This window comes from Benincasa hispida, chromosome 8 (assembly GCF_009727055.1).
Source record: "Benincasa hispida cultivar B227 chromosome 8, ASM972705v1, whole genome shotgun sequence".
NCBI classification, from domain to species: domain Eukaryota; kingdom Viridiplantae; phylum Streptophyta; class Magnoliopsida; order Cucurbitales; family Cucurbitaceae; genus Benincasa; species Benincasa hispida.
The window spans coordinates 4,876,080-4,895,801 of record NC_052356.1 but is presented as its reverse complement, the minus strand read 5'-3'; the positions used below and the strand labels follow the sequence as shown (position 1 = coordinate 4,895,801).

The 19,722-nt window shown below is 34.9% G+C and overlaps 1 protein-coding gene across 3 annotated transcripts; it reads right to left on the bottom strand.

Annotated features, from left to right (window-relative positions):
- Positions 1-982: 982 nt before the first annotated feature.
- LOC120083323 (magnesium transporter MRS2-11, chloroplastic) lies at positions 983-13,633 on the bottom strand. Of its 3 annotated transcripts, XM_039039028.1 has the most exons (16): positions 13,144-13,633; positions 12,095-12,167; positions 11,913-11,933; positions 11,753-11,823; positions 11,509-11,594; positions 11,326-11,416; positions 6,309-6,377; positions 5,369-5,449; positions 5,085-5,250; positions 4,932-4,977; positions 4,065-4,145; positions 3,736-3,818; positions 2,399-2,442; positions 2,174-2,285; positions 1,404-1,466; positions 983-1,323 (listed from the first exon to the last, which is right to left on the bottom strand). In XM_039039028.1, exons 1-14 carry the CDS (start codon positions 13,525-13,527, stop codon positions 2,190-2,192), a joined length of 1,392 nt encoding a protein of 463 aa, XP_038894956.1. In that variant the 5' UTR covers positions 13,528-13,633; the 3' UTR covers positions 983-1,323; positions 1,404-1,466; positions 2,174-2,189. The 3 variants fall into 3 exon arrangements, with proteins under 3 accessions (XP_038894956.1, XP_038894958.1, XP_038894959.1); XM_039039030.1 differs by having other exon boundaries at positions 983-1,466; XM_039039031.1 differs by lacking the exon at positions 11,913-11,933 and having other exon boundaries at positions 13,144-13,527.
- Positions 13,634-19,722: the final 6,089 nt, after the last annotated feature.

Below are 19,722 nucleotides of genomic sequence, written 5' to 3'. Positions count from 1 at the left end.
ACTACTTGAAAAGTAACGACGGCAAACATGCAAGTTCCAGTTTCGAACAACATTGGGATGTATACATTTCTTGAGACTCTGGTTGTATGTGTTATGAATAGTTAATCGAAGACGATTGTTGATTGAAACGAAGTAAAAAGTTGAAGTAAAAGGTAGAATATGCTACACTTACATAAAAACAAGCGAACAAATGATCGATGAACACTAGAAATGGAAATCGAAAGTTGAATCGTAAAGAAGTAAAGAAGAGTGGGTTAAAACGATCGACAGATTGTTTGAAATGGGTATGAATGACCGTGTTCAGTGTTGTCGATTAGAAATAGCGTGATGAGGGTAATTTTGTCATTTTCATTCCACCTTTCGATTTATAATAAACAAACTCGATCACAATCATATTGCTTTTGAAAAATTAGATGAATAAACACCAAAAATTACAATAAAAACCCCAAACACAATTGAGACCCATTTCGATTGATAGTTCAATTGGAATCAACCCAAATTACACATTTTTTCGTTCCCCATATAACCATAGCCTTAATATATACATCAAAATTACATAAACAAATCAAAAACCCGAATATAGACTTCTTGATTCTGAACTAAAATGTTTTCATCTCAAACACAGACTTCTTATACTTATACTAAAATACTTTTCACCACAACTACAATCTATTCAACTCTACGTTCTGTAATAATCATAAACAATTATAATCCTCTAACTCAAAAAATTCATGTATTTCTTATTAAAGAATTTACTTCACCTGTTCAGATGGAAAAAATAATTCTAGTCACAAAAGTCAAAAGTAAACTATGCATATTCTTTTATCGCATTTTTAATTATTTACTTCTTTTAAGACTACATAGTATCAAATTTGGTAGAAACTTCAGACAGACCAACCCTCGTACCAAATAGAGTTTTAAAGAATAAATCATCCCTAATTCAAAGTCAAACCAAGTTACCAAGACGTATAAATCATCAAGATTTAATAAAAACGTTTCAGTTAATTTTGAGTGCTACGGTATATAACATACACTCAATTAAATTTCTAAATCAAGTATAAAAACAAAGTGAGAGATATCACTGAAGTTCAATCTAATACATTAAACGAATTTAAGAAATGTAGATAATCGAAATTTTTGGATGCAGATTATTTATCAAAAAAATAATAATAATAACTCGGTTGAGATGAAATGGAAATCCCCTCTCCCCATTTGAATTGGAGATGATTTGAGAGCTTCAAGGATAGGAGGCAAAGTCAAAGATTTCTCCTCATTTTGTTTCATAAACCAAGCTGAGTGATGGTGCCAATATTGGCTCACGGCCTAATAATATATTCAGCTATATCATATATATGAGAAGAGATTGATTATTTCATATGAACATAATGGATATATGGACATACCCTTCACAATTAGCATCCCCATCACTGGGATAGCAGCCCCTCCAAGATTGAGTGTTGAATGACCTGTCCAATCGAGATTAGATTAATATACTTTTTGCTGTTAAAATACACAAAAAATGTAACTGGATTAAGAGCTTAAAATCTATTTTAGTCTCCAAACAGTATTGAATTTCCATAGTAATTCAAATACTAATCATAATCTGTGTAGGCATTCATTAATCAAGTAAATGTAATTGATGGAAAAATCAAAATAATTTTTTCAATCTAAAAGTTATAATATTTGAAAGTTGAGATAATAAAATAATAGGAAAAATACATTTTTGTCTCTAGATTTTGGATCTAATTTTCATTTGATCTTTATGTTTCAAAAAGTTATACATTTAATCCTTAAGTTTCACTAACACTATTATAATTAATTTTAAATTTTCACTTCATAATTATTTTAATTAATTAATAGATACCATAAATTGAAAGTGGGTATTTAGTAAAAAATAGAGGTTAAAAGTGTAAATCTTAAAATCTAAAGACCAAATTAAAACAAAACTCAAATCACAAGAGTGTCACTGTAACATTTTAGAACCTAGGACTAAATTGAAACTAAATTCAAAATTTAAGGATTAAAAGTGTAACATTTCGAAACTTGGGACAAATTAGGCCCAAAACCGTGAAACCAAAAGGTTTTTTCCCCTAAAATAAGCATTATAAGTCAAAAAGTTGGAGAAGTTTAGTACAATGTTATTGCAATTCATTGTCTAGGTGATTGTTTCTACCTGAACAAGTATTTAGCTATAGGATTCTCCTATCTCTGAGATATGAATACATGAGAAAGAATGCCACAACAGCGCCAACAATTATCCCAGCTGTTGTTAACCAGAAGGCAAACTGCGTGCATCATGACAAGTGCATCAAAGTTACAACTCACACAAAATCAACACAATTGACCAGGTTGAATGAACATGAACGTTGTTTTAAAATTTGGCTTTTAGAGAATGTACCACGTGTTCTTCAAGGTATGATCGTAAGTTCATGCCGAATATTCCTGCAAAAAAGATGTGAAAAACAAAGGTTAAAGGACAATTGGAATGAAATTCTTTCGTTGAAGTTATCCATGCAACATGTTTAGAAGCAGCTTCACTGCATTTTCTTACTCAAAATTTTGCTAGCGACTCAGCCTAGCCTCTATTAGAACAAGATAATCTTGCTTGAATTTTCCTTTTACTTGTGTTCTATTACTCGAATAAACTGCAGCCAGCAATAGTTTTTTATTCTTTTGCTATATTCCCCTTATCCTTACAGCTAGGTTAGGCTTGCCATTGAGAGGCAATTCTAGGGAGACCAACTTTTATTGCTTGTACAAAAGGCCGTTTCTCTTAGATAATATGGTATTTCATCTCAAAATTAATTGACGATGAGAAGAATAGCTCATGTATCTTTTAAAGATTATAAGATCACTTGATTTTTCCAATGTAAGATTCTCAATCATGCCCCTCAAGATGGTATCTCTTTAGTTTACCATTCTTGAGTCAGATCCTATTTTTATTTTATGGACCAAATGCCCTATTTAGACTTAATGAATTTTGATATCATATTAGATAATATGTGATTTTATCTCAAAACTAATTGATAGTGAAAGGAGTAGTTCGTATATCTTTTAAATATTATTATAAGGTCCCTTAATTTTTTAAGGTGGAATCATCAACAGTCTCATTGATACCTTTGAGCACAAATGTCTCCACCAATCAATAGGTTAAGGTGGAGGAGGTCTTTGAACATCCGCCATTTGGCAGGCTAGCTTTCTTTTCGCAACTCTTTGAAGCCTTTGGATTGACACACTTTAAAAATTCTGAGAGATTGAGAAGAGGTTTAGTCTCTAGATATGACTAACAATTTTCAAAATTTTCAAGGATTTCTGTGTCTGCCAAAAATGGAGCATTTTTTAGTATAGTTAGTTCGGTTGCCCCTTTTTGTTAGGCTACCCATCATGTATTCTTCCATTTTTTCTGAGTGAATTTTTTTATTCTTTTTTATAGATTAGCTTGGAAAGGTATGGTAATGGACTTGAGTATTTTGTAGGTATTGCTGTCACCCTATTTTCTTCCGGCTGCTAATGTAATTTCCTTTAATGCCTTATCTGACTTTTATGAGCTAAGTTACCTAGGTTAGATTTTATCTGTGTGCTTTTTAGACACTGTCCTTAACAGAAAACGAGAATGATTTAGATCCTCTTCAGCTCAATATTCCATTCGTCTCCTATTTTTCTCTTGAAGGTGATTACTTCCGTTCAAGAAAGATTTCCCAATTGAATATTCATGATATCTCTTAAAGGGCATACCTGCAATTAAAGCACCAACTGCCACACAAAATGTCCCAACTTGGAGAAGCAATTCCACTCTGCTAACCTCTAGTCGTCGCGAGCTAATTAAAAGTAGGAGAAAGAAACAATTACGTGACTGAAACATAATTAACAAACTTTGAGAGGAAAAGAGAGGGAGAGTGAAAGGAGGAAGAAGAATCATTCTTTGAAGTTTTCTTCTCCTTTTACTTGGTACAGAAAGTGGGAATTTGATTAACCGCAAAAAGGATGATATCTATTTTTTTAATAAGAACAATTTATGGCAGTTACGATAATTAAGCTAAGTGATGTAAGAAGGTTGTTTAGACCTCAAATTGACGGCAATTGAATCTTCCATTTCTTTTGCAGAATCCAGAAGCCTTTCAGCCTGACCATGACAAGATTCGCATCTGCAGATGCAGACAGATAAAATTCCATCAACTTGAACGGTGCATTTCACGAACTCGTGAACAAAATAACACATTGTTTGGGCTGGCCCAATAATAGCGCGACTGAATACAACAATTAGTTTGAAGGTGTTTCAAGTTCCCGTAGATAAAATCCACCTCAAATAGGATAATGACCCCATAAGGAATAACATAGAAATAAAAATAAAAAAGTCTCTATTTCATTTATCAATGAAATGTTTCTTTTCTAGAAAAAGAAATAAAATAAACAATCCTACCGAGACCTTTGGTTTAAACTCGGTTTGTAATGATTTAGTGGTTAAATTATTAAATTTGAAAGTACACAAGTGGGCGTTAAAAACAAGTTCCGGGACCAAATGTCTTTTCCTATTATTTTTTACCTCTAAACCTTTTATTTCAGTTCCATCTATGAGTATCGCCAGATTTGGAATGTCAGATAAATCACAACGCCAATGTATCATTTGCTGAGTTTAGATTATTGCCCTTGTGATTCTAGGCATCACGAGAGAGGACGCCATATAATTTATCCTGTGAATCACAGAAGAGGGGGCTGTCAAAGACTACTGCTAACAGTAGGACACATTGACAGCACCACTTCCAAAGATTCCCAACATACTATTGCAATTTCTCTATTCCTCCACATATTGCTTTGATTGAGAGCATATTTTTTCTTCATTATATTAAAGACTATAATGAAAATACTAGATATGGAAAAAAATTATAGTTCTTCAGAGGTGTGGAAGGTGGCTTATCTAATATCAAAATTACCTCTGGAGATAATTTTCCAACAGCATTTCTATTTCTTCTTCCTCATCTGCAAATAAAAAGTTCAATAAAATATCACAAAAGGAGTTTAAAACTGAAATCAAGGCTGATGAAAATCGTGAATGTAATAATTTAAATTTGAAATGTATAACTTACCATCAGCAATCTGCTTATCCAAAGGAAGAGAGCACTCCACATCATCATTTCTTTTATTAAGCGTGCAATTTCTTCCCATAATACAGATGCGTCGTATTTCTTGCGGATCCTCCAGAAGATCAAGAAGCATTTGTCTGAGAGCCCCTGCCCTGGAACCTAATTCAACCTTGTGTCCAAATTGGCAGTTGAGGGGAGTCAGTTTGAAACTACTCATTTCTGCATATCATAGTGAGGTATATCTTGAACTAAACAACTCTATCCAGAACAAATTCCATAAAATGTACCAATGTCTGCTTGCTAATACGAAGTTGTTCCAACACATCTGCAGTTAATTTGTTGGGCAATACCTCAAGCAGAGCTTGAACCTGAAGCCAGACGAACTTTATACATCAGTTTTCCAATTTCTTTCTTTCTTTGTTTTTTGTATAAATAAGGTTACTTTTACTTTTTGTTTTTTCTTAAGAGAAACCATAAATAAGGTTATCTTTATCACTACGTTTGGGGAAAGAGCGGCGATAACAAAGGGAAGAACGCCTATCCTTTATGTTTGTATTCCATGAATGCATTATTAATTTAAGTGTGTTCATTTTATTATTATTTTTATTTTCAGAAAAAATATAGCATTCTAAACATTTGAAGTGTTCTAAAAGAAAAACTCCTCAGCACTGAAATTAATACCCAGAAATATTGTTTTCGGAAAAAATATCCTTAAGGCCAGCCAGATCAAAAAGAAATTGAACCAGTTGATAACTTTCTCCTCAACTGGACAGACATTTTCTGATTAGGATTCTCTTCAAGTTTGTAGCCTAGTCAAAGAACTTTCCATTTGTTTTCGTGTAGCCACAGCTCAATATAAGCAGTAGACTTCTTCAATCAAGAAGAGAAAAATGGTCACAAAACCACGTATAAATTTTTAAACATAGAAACAGATATAAGAAATTAAGGGAGTTTTTGGGGCTCAAGTTGAGTTGGTTAGAGTAAGCTATTATAACCCACATATTATTATAATAACCAACTTAGTGTTCCAAACAGCCCCAAGACTTTGCAATTGCAATTCTAGTCTGAGAAGAAGATATAGCAATGAATACTAAATCTGGCCAGGTTGAAGTGGCAGCAACTTGCTCAAGTTTATTCTACTCCATCTTTTTCGGGAAAAAACAAAATTAAATGGGAGAAACAGAAAACGAATATTAATATATATACTCACTATGTTTCCATACTCACACGAGGTTCTACTTTTATTAGTCGCTGCTCCAAACGCTGAGTTCGTGAAAGCAATGCAGCTTCAACAACCTAAAATATAAAGTAAAGCAATATCTATAACAAACTATGGTAATAGAATCTAAAAAGAAAAAACAATAACAAAGAAGAGAGTGCTTAAGATGAATGTGAAGCAAGTTTCATGCAAATTGTGTAAACACATACTTAGAAGCTCACAAAATGACCATGAATTATTGAAATACATCACAGATTCCCCTCACGCTCAATAAAGAAGCCTCCATTTCCGCAGATTGCCCACAGATTGAATCAGCATCTTGGGATTTTAAAACTAAGAAGACACCTTAGTGAGTCTGAAATTGTTGAATGGGCAAGGCTCTCCTATGCTCTTAGTACTGTTGTGCTCACTCACCGAGAGGACCTGCGGGAGTGGAAATTAGACAAAAATGGTTTTCCCACAAAATCTTCGTCCAGAAACCTTTCATCGATGGGTTTTCAGGGTAAAGAAACATTTTACTCAACGTGGGAAATCAGCACTTTGTGCTTATCACCCAAGAAAAGCTTCAATGCAGATCACTGGAAATTCCTTTGTCTCCCTCCTGTTGGGTTATGTGTTTGTCTATGAAGCACAGATACTTCATGTGAGGCAAAGAATCAGTATCAGACACGTACCGTATACCGATACTTTCAGATACTTCCCAGATACGTATTTGACACGCGATTTGACATATCTATATTTTCAGATACGTATTTGACACGTGATTTGACGTATCTATTTCTATGCATATTTTTTTTTTAAGAAAAAAAAAAGACAAGTAACTCATCTAATCTTTCCCAATCTAAAATTAGGCAACTTATTTAAAAAGCTCACTACTCGAGTCCAAAACTAAAAGAAAAAATAAATAAATAATGGACCAAACCCTAGACTAGAATCATATAATCTCCATCTTCACATTTGAGTCCCCATAAAATCCACCAAAATATAAACCATTTGGATATCTTCAACAATTCAATGAAGAAGTTCTTCGTTTATCTTCATACTTCTCCCTCTAATCTTCTTTTTCTTCTTTGTAATATGAGTCACTTTTCTATTGCATTTTATTAACTATTGTACTTCAACATCTTAGATGTTGCTTTTTTTGTATTGTATTTCAGTGTTTGTATTCTATTTTGTGCTATTGTTATTAACTTATATGCTAAATTTATCTATATCCTATATTTTCTTAAAGAAAAAAAGGTATCTTCAACGTATCAGTATCCTCATTTTTTTAGAAATATATATATTAAAAAAATATATAAAAAAATGATGTATCCTTAGATGTAGCCGTATCTTAGTTTTTTAGAAATTGACAAATCGCCGTATCCGATCGTATCCGTATAGTATAACCGTATATGTATATGTGCTTCATAGGTGCTTGTGCACTAATGGTCCTGAAACACAGCCAACTCTCATTTTATGCTTATTTGCTAGATCTTTTTGGGCTTTTATCACATAGAGTTTTGGTCGGTCATTGGCTTTACAAGGCCAATTGGTCTAGAACTGGACGAACCTATTTGGTCAAATACCTAGCGACAAACTTCTATCTTCCCTTTTCAAATATCATTCTCCTTGGGCGTCCCTTCAAGAACGAGGAAAGGGACTCTCTGGCTCAATTTCATCCGAGCCTTTTTATGGTGTTTATGGCTCAAGAGAAATTTGTGCATCTTCTTAGAAACACAATCGAATTTTGAACCTTTCATTTCATATGTCGCCTTTACTGCTCTCATACAGTGTAAATTGATATCACATTTTTGTAAGTATGGTTTAAGCTCTCTTATAGCCTATTGAAAATGCTTTTATGTAATCTTCTAGATAGGTCTCTCATTTGTAATTTTATCTAATCAATGAAAATAGTTGAATCCTATCAAATATATATACATATATATGTATACACATATATACAATGGATCCAAAGCAGACTATTTCCTTTCTACTCTGATTTTTTTTATTATTATTAGAAACATTTTTTTTTAAATCCGTGAGTGTTCAAGTAAGTTTGTGCATAACTCAACTAATCTAATAGGACAATCGACTGACCTTACAACATTTACGTGCCAAAGAAACTAATAAGATATTAAATCCTACGTAGGTAGCTGCCCTGCGCGGCCTACCGCATGCACGCACGAGAGTTGTCGCTCACCCATGTGCGTTGCCTCGCACCCCTCTACATGCACACCCTGCACATGTCGCATTCAACTAGATGTGCGCTTACACACGTCCCATGACACCCACCAATGTGTTGTGTCTGCCCAAGCCCACTCGTGTCCATGTGTCCTGTTGTGCCGTCCACCAATCTTGGTCGTGCATCAAGATGTTGCTAGTTGTGCCATCCATATGGCCATAGGGACACCAACCACCACCCCTGTGATCCCAACCAAGGTATGCCTCTTCATACCTTCTTTGTCGTATATTAGTCTCGTGCTCCCTCGAACCTCTTGAAACTTTCATTTGCGGCCTACTTCCATTTTAGTAGTTTCACTTTTTGTTTGTTTGTTTTTTTTTTTTTTTTTTGGGGGGGGGGTCCAAGTTTTCCATCATAAGTCATTCTTTTCTTGCAAATATATGGTACTTTCCAACAATAGCTTACTAAATGATACCCCAACAAGAAATATGAGGCTTTTTGTAAAGCTGATAAAGTCTCTTGACCACTCAAAAGTGATGTCCAAATTTGCTGGGTTTCTAGAATAGAGAGAATGGCTTCTAATCATTTTCTATCCTACCCGAAAGCCTTGGGAATCCAAATGTGGACTCTCACCTCTTTCAGGTTTGAAAATACTAGCTTGATCATTAAAAAATAAAAAATAATGTAATAGATTCTACCGGGATGAAGCATGTATGCAAAGTTGGGCGGTAATGGTTTATACCTTTAAAAATTGTTGGAAAGTTTCAGTACTTTCGTGATAAAAGCATAGGATGATTTAGAGGACTCTAATCCCCTCTTTGATTCTCAAACTGATACTGGCTCAACCTAAAGTTCCACATTTCCATTTCAGAGAAGAGATTTATATAGAGGCCCGACTCCATGATGAAAATCTCTGTTCCTCCGGTCATTAGAGGCAAATAGCACATAGACCAAATTTTCAATTTATCTAAAAGGAAAAAGCTTTGTTAGGAATGTAAACAAAGTTCTATATTATCTAGGAAAGGGAAAGATTCACGATATGTATATAAAAGAGGTAAATAATCTTCATTACTATGAGGTCTTTCGAGCAAACCAAAAGTAACACCATGAGGGTCTATATCTAAAGCAAACAATATCATACTATTGTGAACATATGTGGAGAGATATAGACTACAAATCCTCCACATATCTCATGTTAGGGACAATTAACCCTCCATATTTTCATAATAGTATGTTCTTGTTTACTTTGGGCATAAGCCTTCACTAGCCAATGTTGGTTTCACCCCAAAAAAAATCTCAAGGAGATAATTATCTCTACTTATATATCATGGATCTTTTCCTTCCCTAGCTGATGGTGGACTTTGTTTACACTCTTAACAAACTTTTTCTCAAACAAAGTACCACTCGAGCAAGTCCTCGTATAGGGGTGGAGAAGATTCAAACCTCAAACCTCTAGGTCGATATTACAATGCCTGCATATAGTCATTCATCTATCTACTCCCTAATGAGTATGACAACGAGAGCTTATTGTTATCAAGGCCAGTGGCACCATTGAACAGACCACAACGATGAATCAAATTGTAGGATATATCTATTGTCGACCATTACCACTCTTAATCCCCTCCCCTCCAACAAAGATATACCTCTCCTATCAATCTTCCTTTTATCTCTTCCTTTATCTTTCTATGAATCTGTCAAACTTAACAGAGTGCTACTTTGCTCTTTCTTTATTTTTTCTTTTTCTTTTTTTTAATCAAATTGTAGGATATATCTATTGTCGATCATTACCACTCTTAATCTCCTCCCCTCCAACAAAGATATACCTCTCCTATCAATCTTCCTTTATCTTTCTATGAATATGCCAAACTTAAGAGTGTGCTACTTTGCTCTTTCTTTATTTTTCTTTTTCTTTATTTTTTCTTATATATGAAACAAAAAAGAATATATTCATACTGACAAAAGGAATAACTTAAGGGCAAAGGATTGAGAGAACCCCACTCACATAGAGAAACCTATTACAAAAAAATAATCAAAGCAAGGCTATAAAAGCTCCAAAAATCTTTGTGACTTGAGCTCCACCAAGAAGTCAAGTGATGTATACTATACTATGGACAAAAGAGGCAAAACTAAAATCATTCTCAAAAATCCTATGGGCTTTTCCTTTCCACATTCTCCAAACCATAGCCTTTTCACGCAATCCCAGAACCCTATATCCCAAGTTCATTTAAAATAAACCGCCAACCCCTTATTACAGAAGGACATGTAGAAACAAATGATCAATTGTTTCTTCTCCTTGGAAACAAATACAGAAACCCAAGGGGGACTGGATCTAGTAGGGGAATTTCCTTAGCAACTTCACAGCAGTATTCAAGCCCCTATACAAAACTGTCCACAAAAACACCTTGAGCGATTTAGGGGTGGGGGCCTTCAATCATATTCAGCCAGCTCTTGGACTCAACACCCTGAGGGAATAAAGAGTGGAAAGCCGACTTTGATGTAAATACACACCCTGAACCAATCCTCCATACAATCTTCTCAAGACCAGATTTTAATTTGAAAATCTTTGTGGTCAGAATATATGAACAAAACCCAATCCAGAAGCTGATCTCACTTATCTGCTAACAATAATTATCTGATCTTCTCAGCAATTTCCATTGGGACTCGCAGAATGATATAAGAATGCTAAAGGCAGTTAGTGGTAATTTTTCATTGCTTCTAGGGGTGAGCTTCCTGGGGACCAAATTCTCATTAGGAAACATCTTGATGTACAGAGGTATCGCAGTCTGTAAGCTAATTTTGCATTCACCTGCCAACTCTATTTATATGATGCAAAAATACATATATTAACAAGAATTACTAACCTCGAGTTCAAATGGCATTGCTGGCACTCCATTCATGTTTTTTGGGTTCAATCGAGGCAACAATGATTCAATAAAAGCTTGTCCTCCTGGACTGAAGATGATCACCATCATGCAAAAAGAATTGCAACGTAGAAATTTTGTATGAGAAATAAATATGGCACCATTTTCAAGTCAGATGGATACCGGTTATAATCGAATATGAGGACACAATCCTGCATAGCTATTGCTCGCAACGATCCCAGATTAAGCAAAATAGCATGTTCGCGGACCTGGTATGTGAACCACACAGAAAATTATTGCTGAGTATCATTTATAGACTTCAAATTCTTAATTACATATGTTTATCCCAAATGCTAATTCTTCAACATAAAAAGCTTATAATATAAAAGAAAACGACCGGGAATTAAAAAGGTGAAAATCAATATACCAGTAATGTAGGCATTGAGTTTGTCAAAAATAAAGATGGATCAACACTTCGGATATCACGTGGACGAAGCCCTGATAATTTAAAAAAAAATATATATCCACAAGAAGAAAATAATAAAAGGAAAATACATAGTTTCTTAACAAGAAGTATGTAGTCATACTATTTGTCATCCAACGGTTATCTACCAGGGAATCCAAAAAACCAACCGTGAGATATCCAGCAGTAATTGATTCCAGAAAGAAAGTATACATAAGTCAATGCAGACTAAAAGTTTTCAACGGTATACATCCAAAAACTAAGCATTGAAATGAGAGGCTGAAATTTCTGGTAGTATTTACTCACCACTTGACTTCAATAGTTGCCGTCTGTTAACCTTCCTGGTAGATACGGTTCCATCAGCTTTAACCTCTAACACCTAAGTTGTCAATATAGATGAGCATTGAGAGTAAGAACTTCCCTTTATCTAAGAGAGAAACCCGCAGATATGTCTTTATCAGGAAAGAATTGATTGAGGAATCAAAACGATAACTAGCTCCAAACCATTAACTCCAATCAGTGGAAGGATTAAAACACAAGATTTTAACTTAAGCTGAAATTTTGTAAATATTCTGCTCTTCAAACAGAATTTTTTGTCATATCCAAAACTAATAATAATAAATTGTGACCTCAAAGAAGAGTGAATACCAGGAGTTGAGCTTGAGCCCCTCAAAAGTCATAATTTTGTATCATTTCTTTGACAGGGCTATAATTTATACTATGCATATTTTATATGATTTATCCTCTAACTAATCAAATGTTGGTGTATGAGCACCAACCTAACACAGTTCAACTATAAGCATAACTTTACATCATTTCTTTGATCAAAAGGTCAGATATTCGAATCTCCTATCCTTTTAACTAAAAAAAGGTTGTATGTTGCTAATGCATTTTATGTTTAAAAATCAATTTAGAAAACATAAATTACTATAGGATTTTTTTTTTTTTTTTTGGAAAAGCTAAATTACTATAGTATAGAAGCACTGACAACTGTTTCAACTTTTTAAATTAACCCTTTTGCAACCTAACATCATATGCGAGGAAGCGTTACTATTACTCTTAAACGTTCTTCAATATCAACAAAAAAAAATGGCCCCAATCAGCAACTAACGACGATTAGGCATTGGCAGACTCTACATTCCTCAGCTAATCTTCCTGAAGAATCAATAATTAGTTTGGTATTTGAACAGGCTCTCTAAACTTGATTGAAATTTTCGGTATGTTCAAATTTCCTACTTCGGTCTAACACCAAAAAAGAAAGACAAGAACAAAAAATAAATTCGCTAGCGGCAACTAAAACTATCAGCAAACACATCCGAATTCAAGTTTTAAAAAAATGCTTTATAGCAACAGACCTCATAAACCTGCTCTCGAATCGCAAGCGACAGATAATCACTCGGTGAAGAGGAAGAAATCCTCTGCGCGGAAGCAGCAGTGGCCACAGAGCTGTCATCCCGAACACCAATATCCATATCGTCCGCAAGATCTCCCCCTTCGTCCACATCGGACACCAACGCTTCCGATTCACTCCACTGTTCCTCCTCGGTGGACATGGAGAAACACTTGGTTCTGGAAGATAACTTCATCGTGAAGTTCCGCGACGGAGCCAAAGAGGAAAGACATGGAGATCGGAAGAAGCGCGAGACGGAGCCGAGGTCAGAGATGAGAAGATGGTGAGAGGATGAGGATAGTGCTTGAGGAGGGAATCGGATGAGTTGTAAGGATAGAGATAGTGCCATTGGAGAGCGATCCGAGCTCTCTGGTTGTGAACATTAAAGAAGGCTTTGAGGTTTTTTTTTTTTTTTGTGTTGGTAGGTGGAGGAACCGGGAGCTTCAAAAGAAGAAAAGAAAATAAGTGTATATTTTTATATTAAATAAATTTCTAATGGATAATGTGGATATTTTAATGAATAAATTAAATTATTTTTTTATTTTTTTAAAAAAAAAAAAAGAAAAAAAAGAAAGAAAGAAAAAATGATGCTTAGCTTTGTTGTTGGTTAACGAGAGGTAGTTTACGGTTTGTGAAATTCCTGAGGTTTATGCTTCGTTTCTGATTCGGTGAATCTTGGGATCTTCAATTTTCTATTTCTTAATAGATTGGGGTCTTCTATTTATTTTTTAGGTTAAAAACTTAAAGTATAATTTTATTCCATTTTAATTCATATATTTTAAAGAGATTTTTGTATGGTCATCTTTCCACAAGTACCTTTTTTTATTAATGACTTTCCTCCAAAAACATCTGAAATTTTAATCTTTTCTTTATGTCAAAGTATATTATCGCATTTTGTAATATATGTCATGTCTATCGTAATAGTGAGACTTCTCATTTTTCACACTAAAAAACACAACAAACTATGAGAAAAAATGGGGACGACACAATCGAAAAATGAAATTGTGAAATGGCGATCGCATTAGACTTCATACATTTGCGGAGCGCGCGTCATCAATCATAAAAGCATCTATGAATGGATCATCCATATAAACAAGACTCATAAATGCTCAATTTCAGCTCTTTTACATTGGATAAATCTCAAGAATGCATGTATGTATATTATTATTATTATTATTATGTTTAATAAAAAAAGATAATATTAAATATTTAAATTTAAGATTTATTGAAAGTATACTAATTAGATTTGGACAAATATAAAGATTAAAATTACATGAACCAAACCTTAAAAGAGCCATAAACTGAAGGGTGAACGGGTTACTTTAAGAACCCATATCAAGGCCCTAGTTCTTGAGCACTAACATGGTCGGTATGGGAGCCTTGCAACAACCAATGTCGGGTATTGTGTATGAGTAACACACCGATGAAGAGCGAGGCATGCGGCGCAATGAGTGTGCAAAGCATAAAAGCTTGTAACAAGTCAGATATGTACAAACGCAAACTGGCATGGGCACGGAAAAGGCAAATGTCAGATGGACGTAGTAACGCTCATGGTGAACGGCACTGGGACACGCAATGCCAACCAGACGCACAGGCGATGTGGGCATGCTCCAAGTAATGGGTGAGGAGATGCAATCTTTGGCACCAAATTGTCTTCACTGGCTGGATGACCATTTGGGGTGTACAAATATGTGGTTTAATCAGAGTTGGATAATTATCCAAGATCATGGTTAATTATTCAAGTAGTGAATAAGCATTGATAGTTACCTAAAAGTTAGTAATGTACCAATTTAATTTTTATGTATTTGCATTTATGAAAGTAGGTAAAGGGATGTTAGGTGAATTTAGACAATATAGGTGAAAGGTTGTATCCTTTCATAGTGTCTTTTCATCTAGTATAAATAATGTTGTATTTTTCACATTAGAGAGAGAGAGTGAAGATTTGGAAATGTAAAATCTTGGATTTTAAATTTTGAAAGTTTTTTAAACTTTGTTTCTTATGCATTCTTGAGATAGAACGCATGAATATTTGGAGCATTCAAGTGAGGATTGATATGTCTTACTCTTGTAGAGTGCTTTGAAGATCAAGGGTTGATGGGAGTTTTTGAAGAAATGATTTCCAATGGCTATATTTTCATAACTAACTCCCATATTGTAACGGATCTTCACTATAAAAAGAGATCTACTTTGTAAAGAGAGTTAAGTGAGTGAAATTTGTAGAGAGAACTCATCTTTAAAAGCCTTCAAGAGAAATTCTCCTTCCCATGGATGTAGGCTTCAAATTTTGTCAAACCACATTACATCTTTTTGTTCATCTTCTTCTTCTCCTTCCTTATAATATCATGCATGTATCGATTCTTCTTTACCTACAAAATTAAATCCATAAAACTACAAAGTGTGAGAAAGAGTGAGAGAAACTGAAGCTTAGAAAGAGAGAGAGATTTTACATTTCTAATTTTAGAAGCAATTGAAACCCAATCAGATCTGAAAACCAGCTCCACTCATGTGTCTCAACACTTCAGCAACGTGGCCATCTGACAACCACTTTTGGCACCTACCTCAACCTTCAATTGGATCTGAATTCTCCTTCAATTTGAGCTTACAAACAAAAATGAAGCCCAACAATTTCAAAGTTTTGTCCGAGTAATATGTTGTCTAGCTTATCTTAGGGGTTGCGATCACTTTGTTTTTAGGCCTTTTGAGGTTGAGTTCTTTGGGTCTTATTGTTCAACATGGTTCTTAAATTAGACACTCAAGGGTTTCTTAACAGGCATTTTATCAATCCAACCCTACTAGCCCACTCACCCCATTATTCTCTTCAACCACATCCTTATTTACGCCTATATAAGGGATTGTTTGTGGATGGTGCAAGGTATTCCTTGGAGATGTGTTTCCTTAGTGGCAGAACATTCCATGGTAGGGAAATCTCTCGAGACATATTCATTGGGAGGAAGTCTTTCTTGCAAGCTCAGGAATCAAGTTGGAGTCATATTGTCAGAGGTGGATCTATTAAAGGGCTAGGATGCCCCCTCGAGTGATGATGTTTTTGTTGGGTTGTATGTCCAAAAACTCATAGTTTTGTAAACAGTAAATATATACGAAGTTTATTCAGACAAGTGTTGTTGATTGTTTAATAACTCTAAATCCAATAAACTACGAACCTTTGGCATCGTCATGAATACTTGGACTTTATGTGGAGGCATAAACTTGATCAAGTTCAAGTAAAATAGCCTAAACTGTCTATAGGACTTGGATTAGATTGGGTACCTATTTCTGGAGTTACTATCGAATACGACACGCTTTATGATTGTTACAAATATTGTAAAGTGTCATAAACGATGTGATCAGTTCGTTCATGTAGAGTCACGTGAGCAGGGGTGTTCTACACGATGAGATTGTGTAAGATAGACCACGAAATAATTACTGTTACGTATTAACAGTGTTTACTATTAACACTGATTAATTTCACTTCTTGATGACCTAGATAACTTGGTCTGAATCCTGAGCTGTCTATGAACTCCTGTTGATACGTGATTGCCCCTGATCTGCATAAGTGAGGGTAAGTCCAGCGTCGTTACTCAATATGCCTCCCATTTCAGGGATAAGACCGGGTAAATGGCTGGGGACATAGAATTTGCAAGATGGAATTCACTCCTACCCATTTTAAGGATAGTAGAAAGGTTGTTTCTTTAAGAGTTGATCTCGGGTCTTGAACAAGGGGACCCATCCTCTCGTTGTCCTGAGAGGGAATGGATTTAGTGATTATGATCCTAAATCAATTGTTCATTAGAGGGACAATGGTACTTAAGGAGAAAAGATGTAACTCAGGGGTATTTCGGTATTTGACCTACCTGAGGTTACGAAGAACCTATGAAGGATCAACTTATTGATGACGGTTATATCAAATGGACACATAATATATCTACAGTGAGGGGACTGCAACTACAGGATGTAGTAGACAGTCCTATTAGTTAGTGAATGTTGATTAACTAGGTTAAGGAGTTTAACTGGTTAGTCTCGGATCGTTGGAGCCCATGATCTGTAGGTCTATCGAGTCTCATTGCTAACTCAATACAGACAAAATTGAAGAACTAGGTGAAGTGAGAATTTGAAATGTTCAAATTCGGTCTTAAGGGAGAATTATATTTTATATGAGATATAATTTACAATTAAATAATTAATTTATTAATTATTTTTTAGAGTATACTTGATCATTACATGAACATATTTTTAAAACTTGATTAATGTGATTAATCAAAGCTAGGTGTCTTAAACAATTTAATATGTGATATTAAATTTTTTTATTTTTATTTAATTGAAATTTTTTTAATTAAATAATTTTCAAATTTTGAAAATTGTATTTTATTTTGTTAATTAAAAAATTAGTTAGTGGAAAAATTCAATTGTTGGATTTTCCCACTAACTAAGTGGACTTTGGAGTGGCATTTACCAAGCTTGATACCTAGAGATTACTTGCTAATAGAGTTTGAGGTGGAAGACATGCAAATGAGATTTTGCATGTGTTTTCTCTACAAAACACTTCGTTTTTTTAATTTTGCAAGACTAATGCTTCCTGGACAATTAACTTAAATTCTTCCACCAAATTCTTTTTACTCTCCAACTTAATATAGTGAAATTCCCATATTTTCACTAACATATCGGTCCCACAACCATGTTCTTCAATCGGAGAATAGTGGGATTTAATGTTATGGTGTCGATCAAGCTCGGGAGAGGAAGATTGCGGTGGAGTCTTCAAAGGTTATATTCTCTAACCCTTTGCATACTTATTCTTATTTTAATGTATTTAGAATGTTGTCGATTTCATCACTTCTACTGTGCATGCTTCGTTTTAGATCCATCAAATGGTGTCAGAGCATGCTTATAACATTCTATTGCATTTTGGTGGGTGTTATTCATGTGATGAATGTTTGGTTGACTAAAGTGGATACATTACGGTTTTGACTTTGTTTTCATTTAATTTCTTGTTGAAATTTGTAATTACTCACATGTATATGAGCTTTAATGTGTGGCAAAGGGTTTGTAAATTTTCTAGTCATTAGAGTCGTTATTAGGTTGTAATTGCTCGGTTCTGGAAAAGAGGCAACTTCATTTTTGGAGAAGAAATTAGTGCAGACATGTTTGGTAGCTCTTATACTTGTTTTTGTTGTTCCAGACCCGGAGACCTGACCCGCAGTGCGATCCGACCCGATTAGGTGGCGTTCCCCGCGCGCACCAGTCGCCAGCATCCGATTTGTTCAGAGCCCGACTCGGTTCCTTGAGCACCCCGCACGCTTGCCTTCCGTCAACGACCCGACCCGCCTGAAGCTTCAACCCATGCGCTCCCACCCATTGACCGCGTCGACATGCGTTGACTAGCCAGTCTAGATGGTCTGGACCGGTTCAACCTGGTTTTTGGTGTTTTCAAGCCGATTCGTGCGGTTGTTGGTCGATTCGAGTGGGTTCAAAGTGTTTGAAGCCGGTTCGAGTGTATTAATTACGTGTGCATAAAGTATGTCATATAGTTTTTTAAAAATACCACCATAGGATAAGCATGTGACATGCATTTGTTGTATGTTATAAGTGTTATAATGTATAGTATGCATGCTAGATTTTAATATAAGTATTATATTAAAGCATGTTTATTTAAGGAAGCATGTTATAGATGAATGTTCTAGGGTTATAAATGTTGTAATTTATTTTATAATTGTTATAAAATAACCTAGATTTTTAAAATCTATAACAAAGATAAGATGCATGCTCACCTAGGGTTAACCGGTGCAATTCAATTGCCTTTTTAAGAGTTAGAATAGGTCGATTACTTGTAAAACAAGAGTTGTTTACTTACCTGGGGAGATCTTGTCTAAGATTGGGGATACTTAAGTTGACGGTTTACGGAACACCTCCTACCTAGAGATCAAACTGGCATCTAAGTCAATAACTCTAGTTTTATGAGCATGCATGAGTGGTGTAAGGTAATAAAATTGGTTTATCACCTAGACATCATAGGTTAATCCCGGTATAAGAGTTATACTAGGAAAAATCACATAGACTTAGGTTGTTAAATATTAGCCGGTTAATAACCAAGTAAATACCCAATCTTTTATAGAACAATGCAGTGGGAGATTAATAGTATATGAGATATATTATTTCTAGCTCTCACGTCCCTAAGAGTTCACACCATGAGATCCATGCTCGGCTTCAAGTTACTATTAGCGGCAACCTCCCTTCGGAAAGTGTTTACATAGGTCAATAACAAGGTGAATAGGGGAAGTAGTTCATAGTAAGTGGGTGAAGGGTGTGTGTCAACACATCCTACAGTCTCTTCCATTAGATCACACCGTGAGATTCCTATGTTACGCCTGCTAGTTGGCTTTATGTGACCCTTTGCTAGTCATTTAGCAACGACTATCCCTTTGCAGGGTTGTAAAGTAGAATTCGGAACACTGTGAACTCCATAAATGGATAGGGTTGCTTAGGTCCATTTTTTCTAATCTCTGTAATTCGAAAGTGGCAGGTATACACTTACAAGACTTACTAAGTGTTA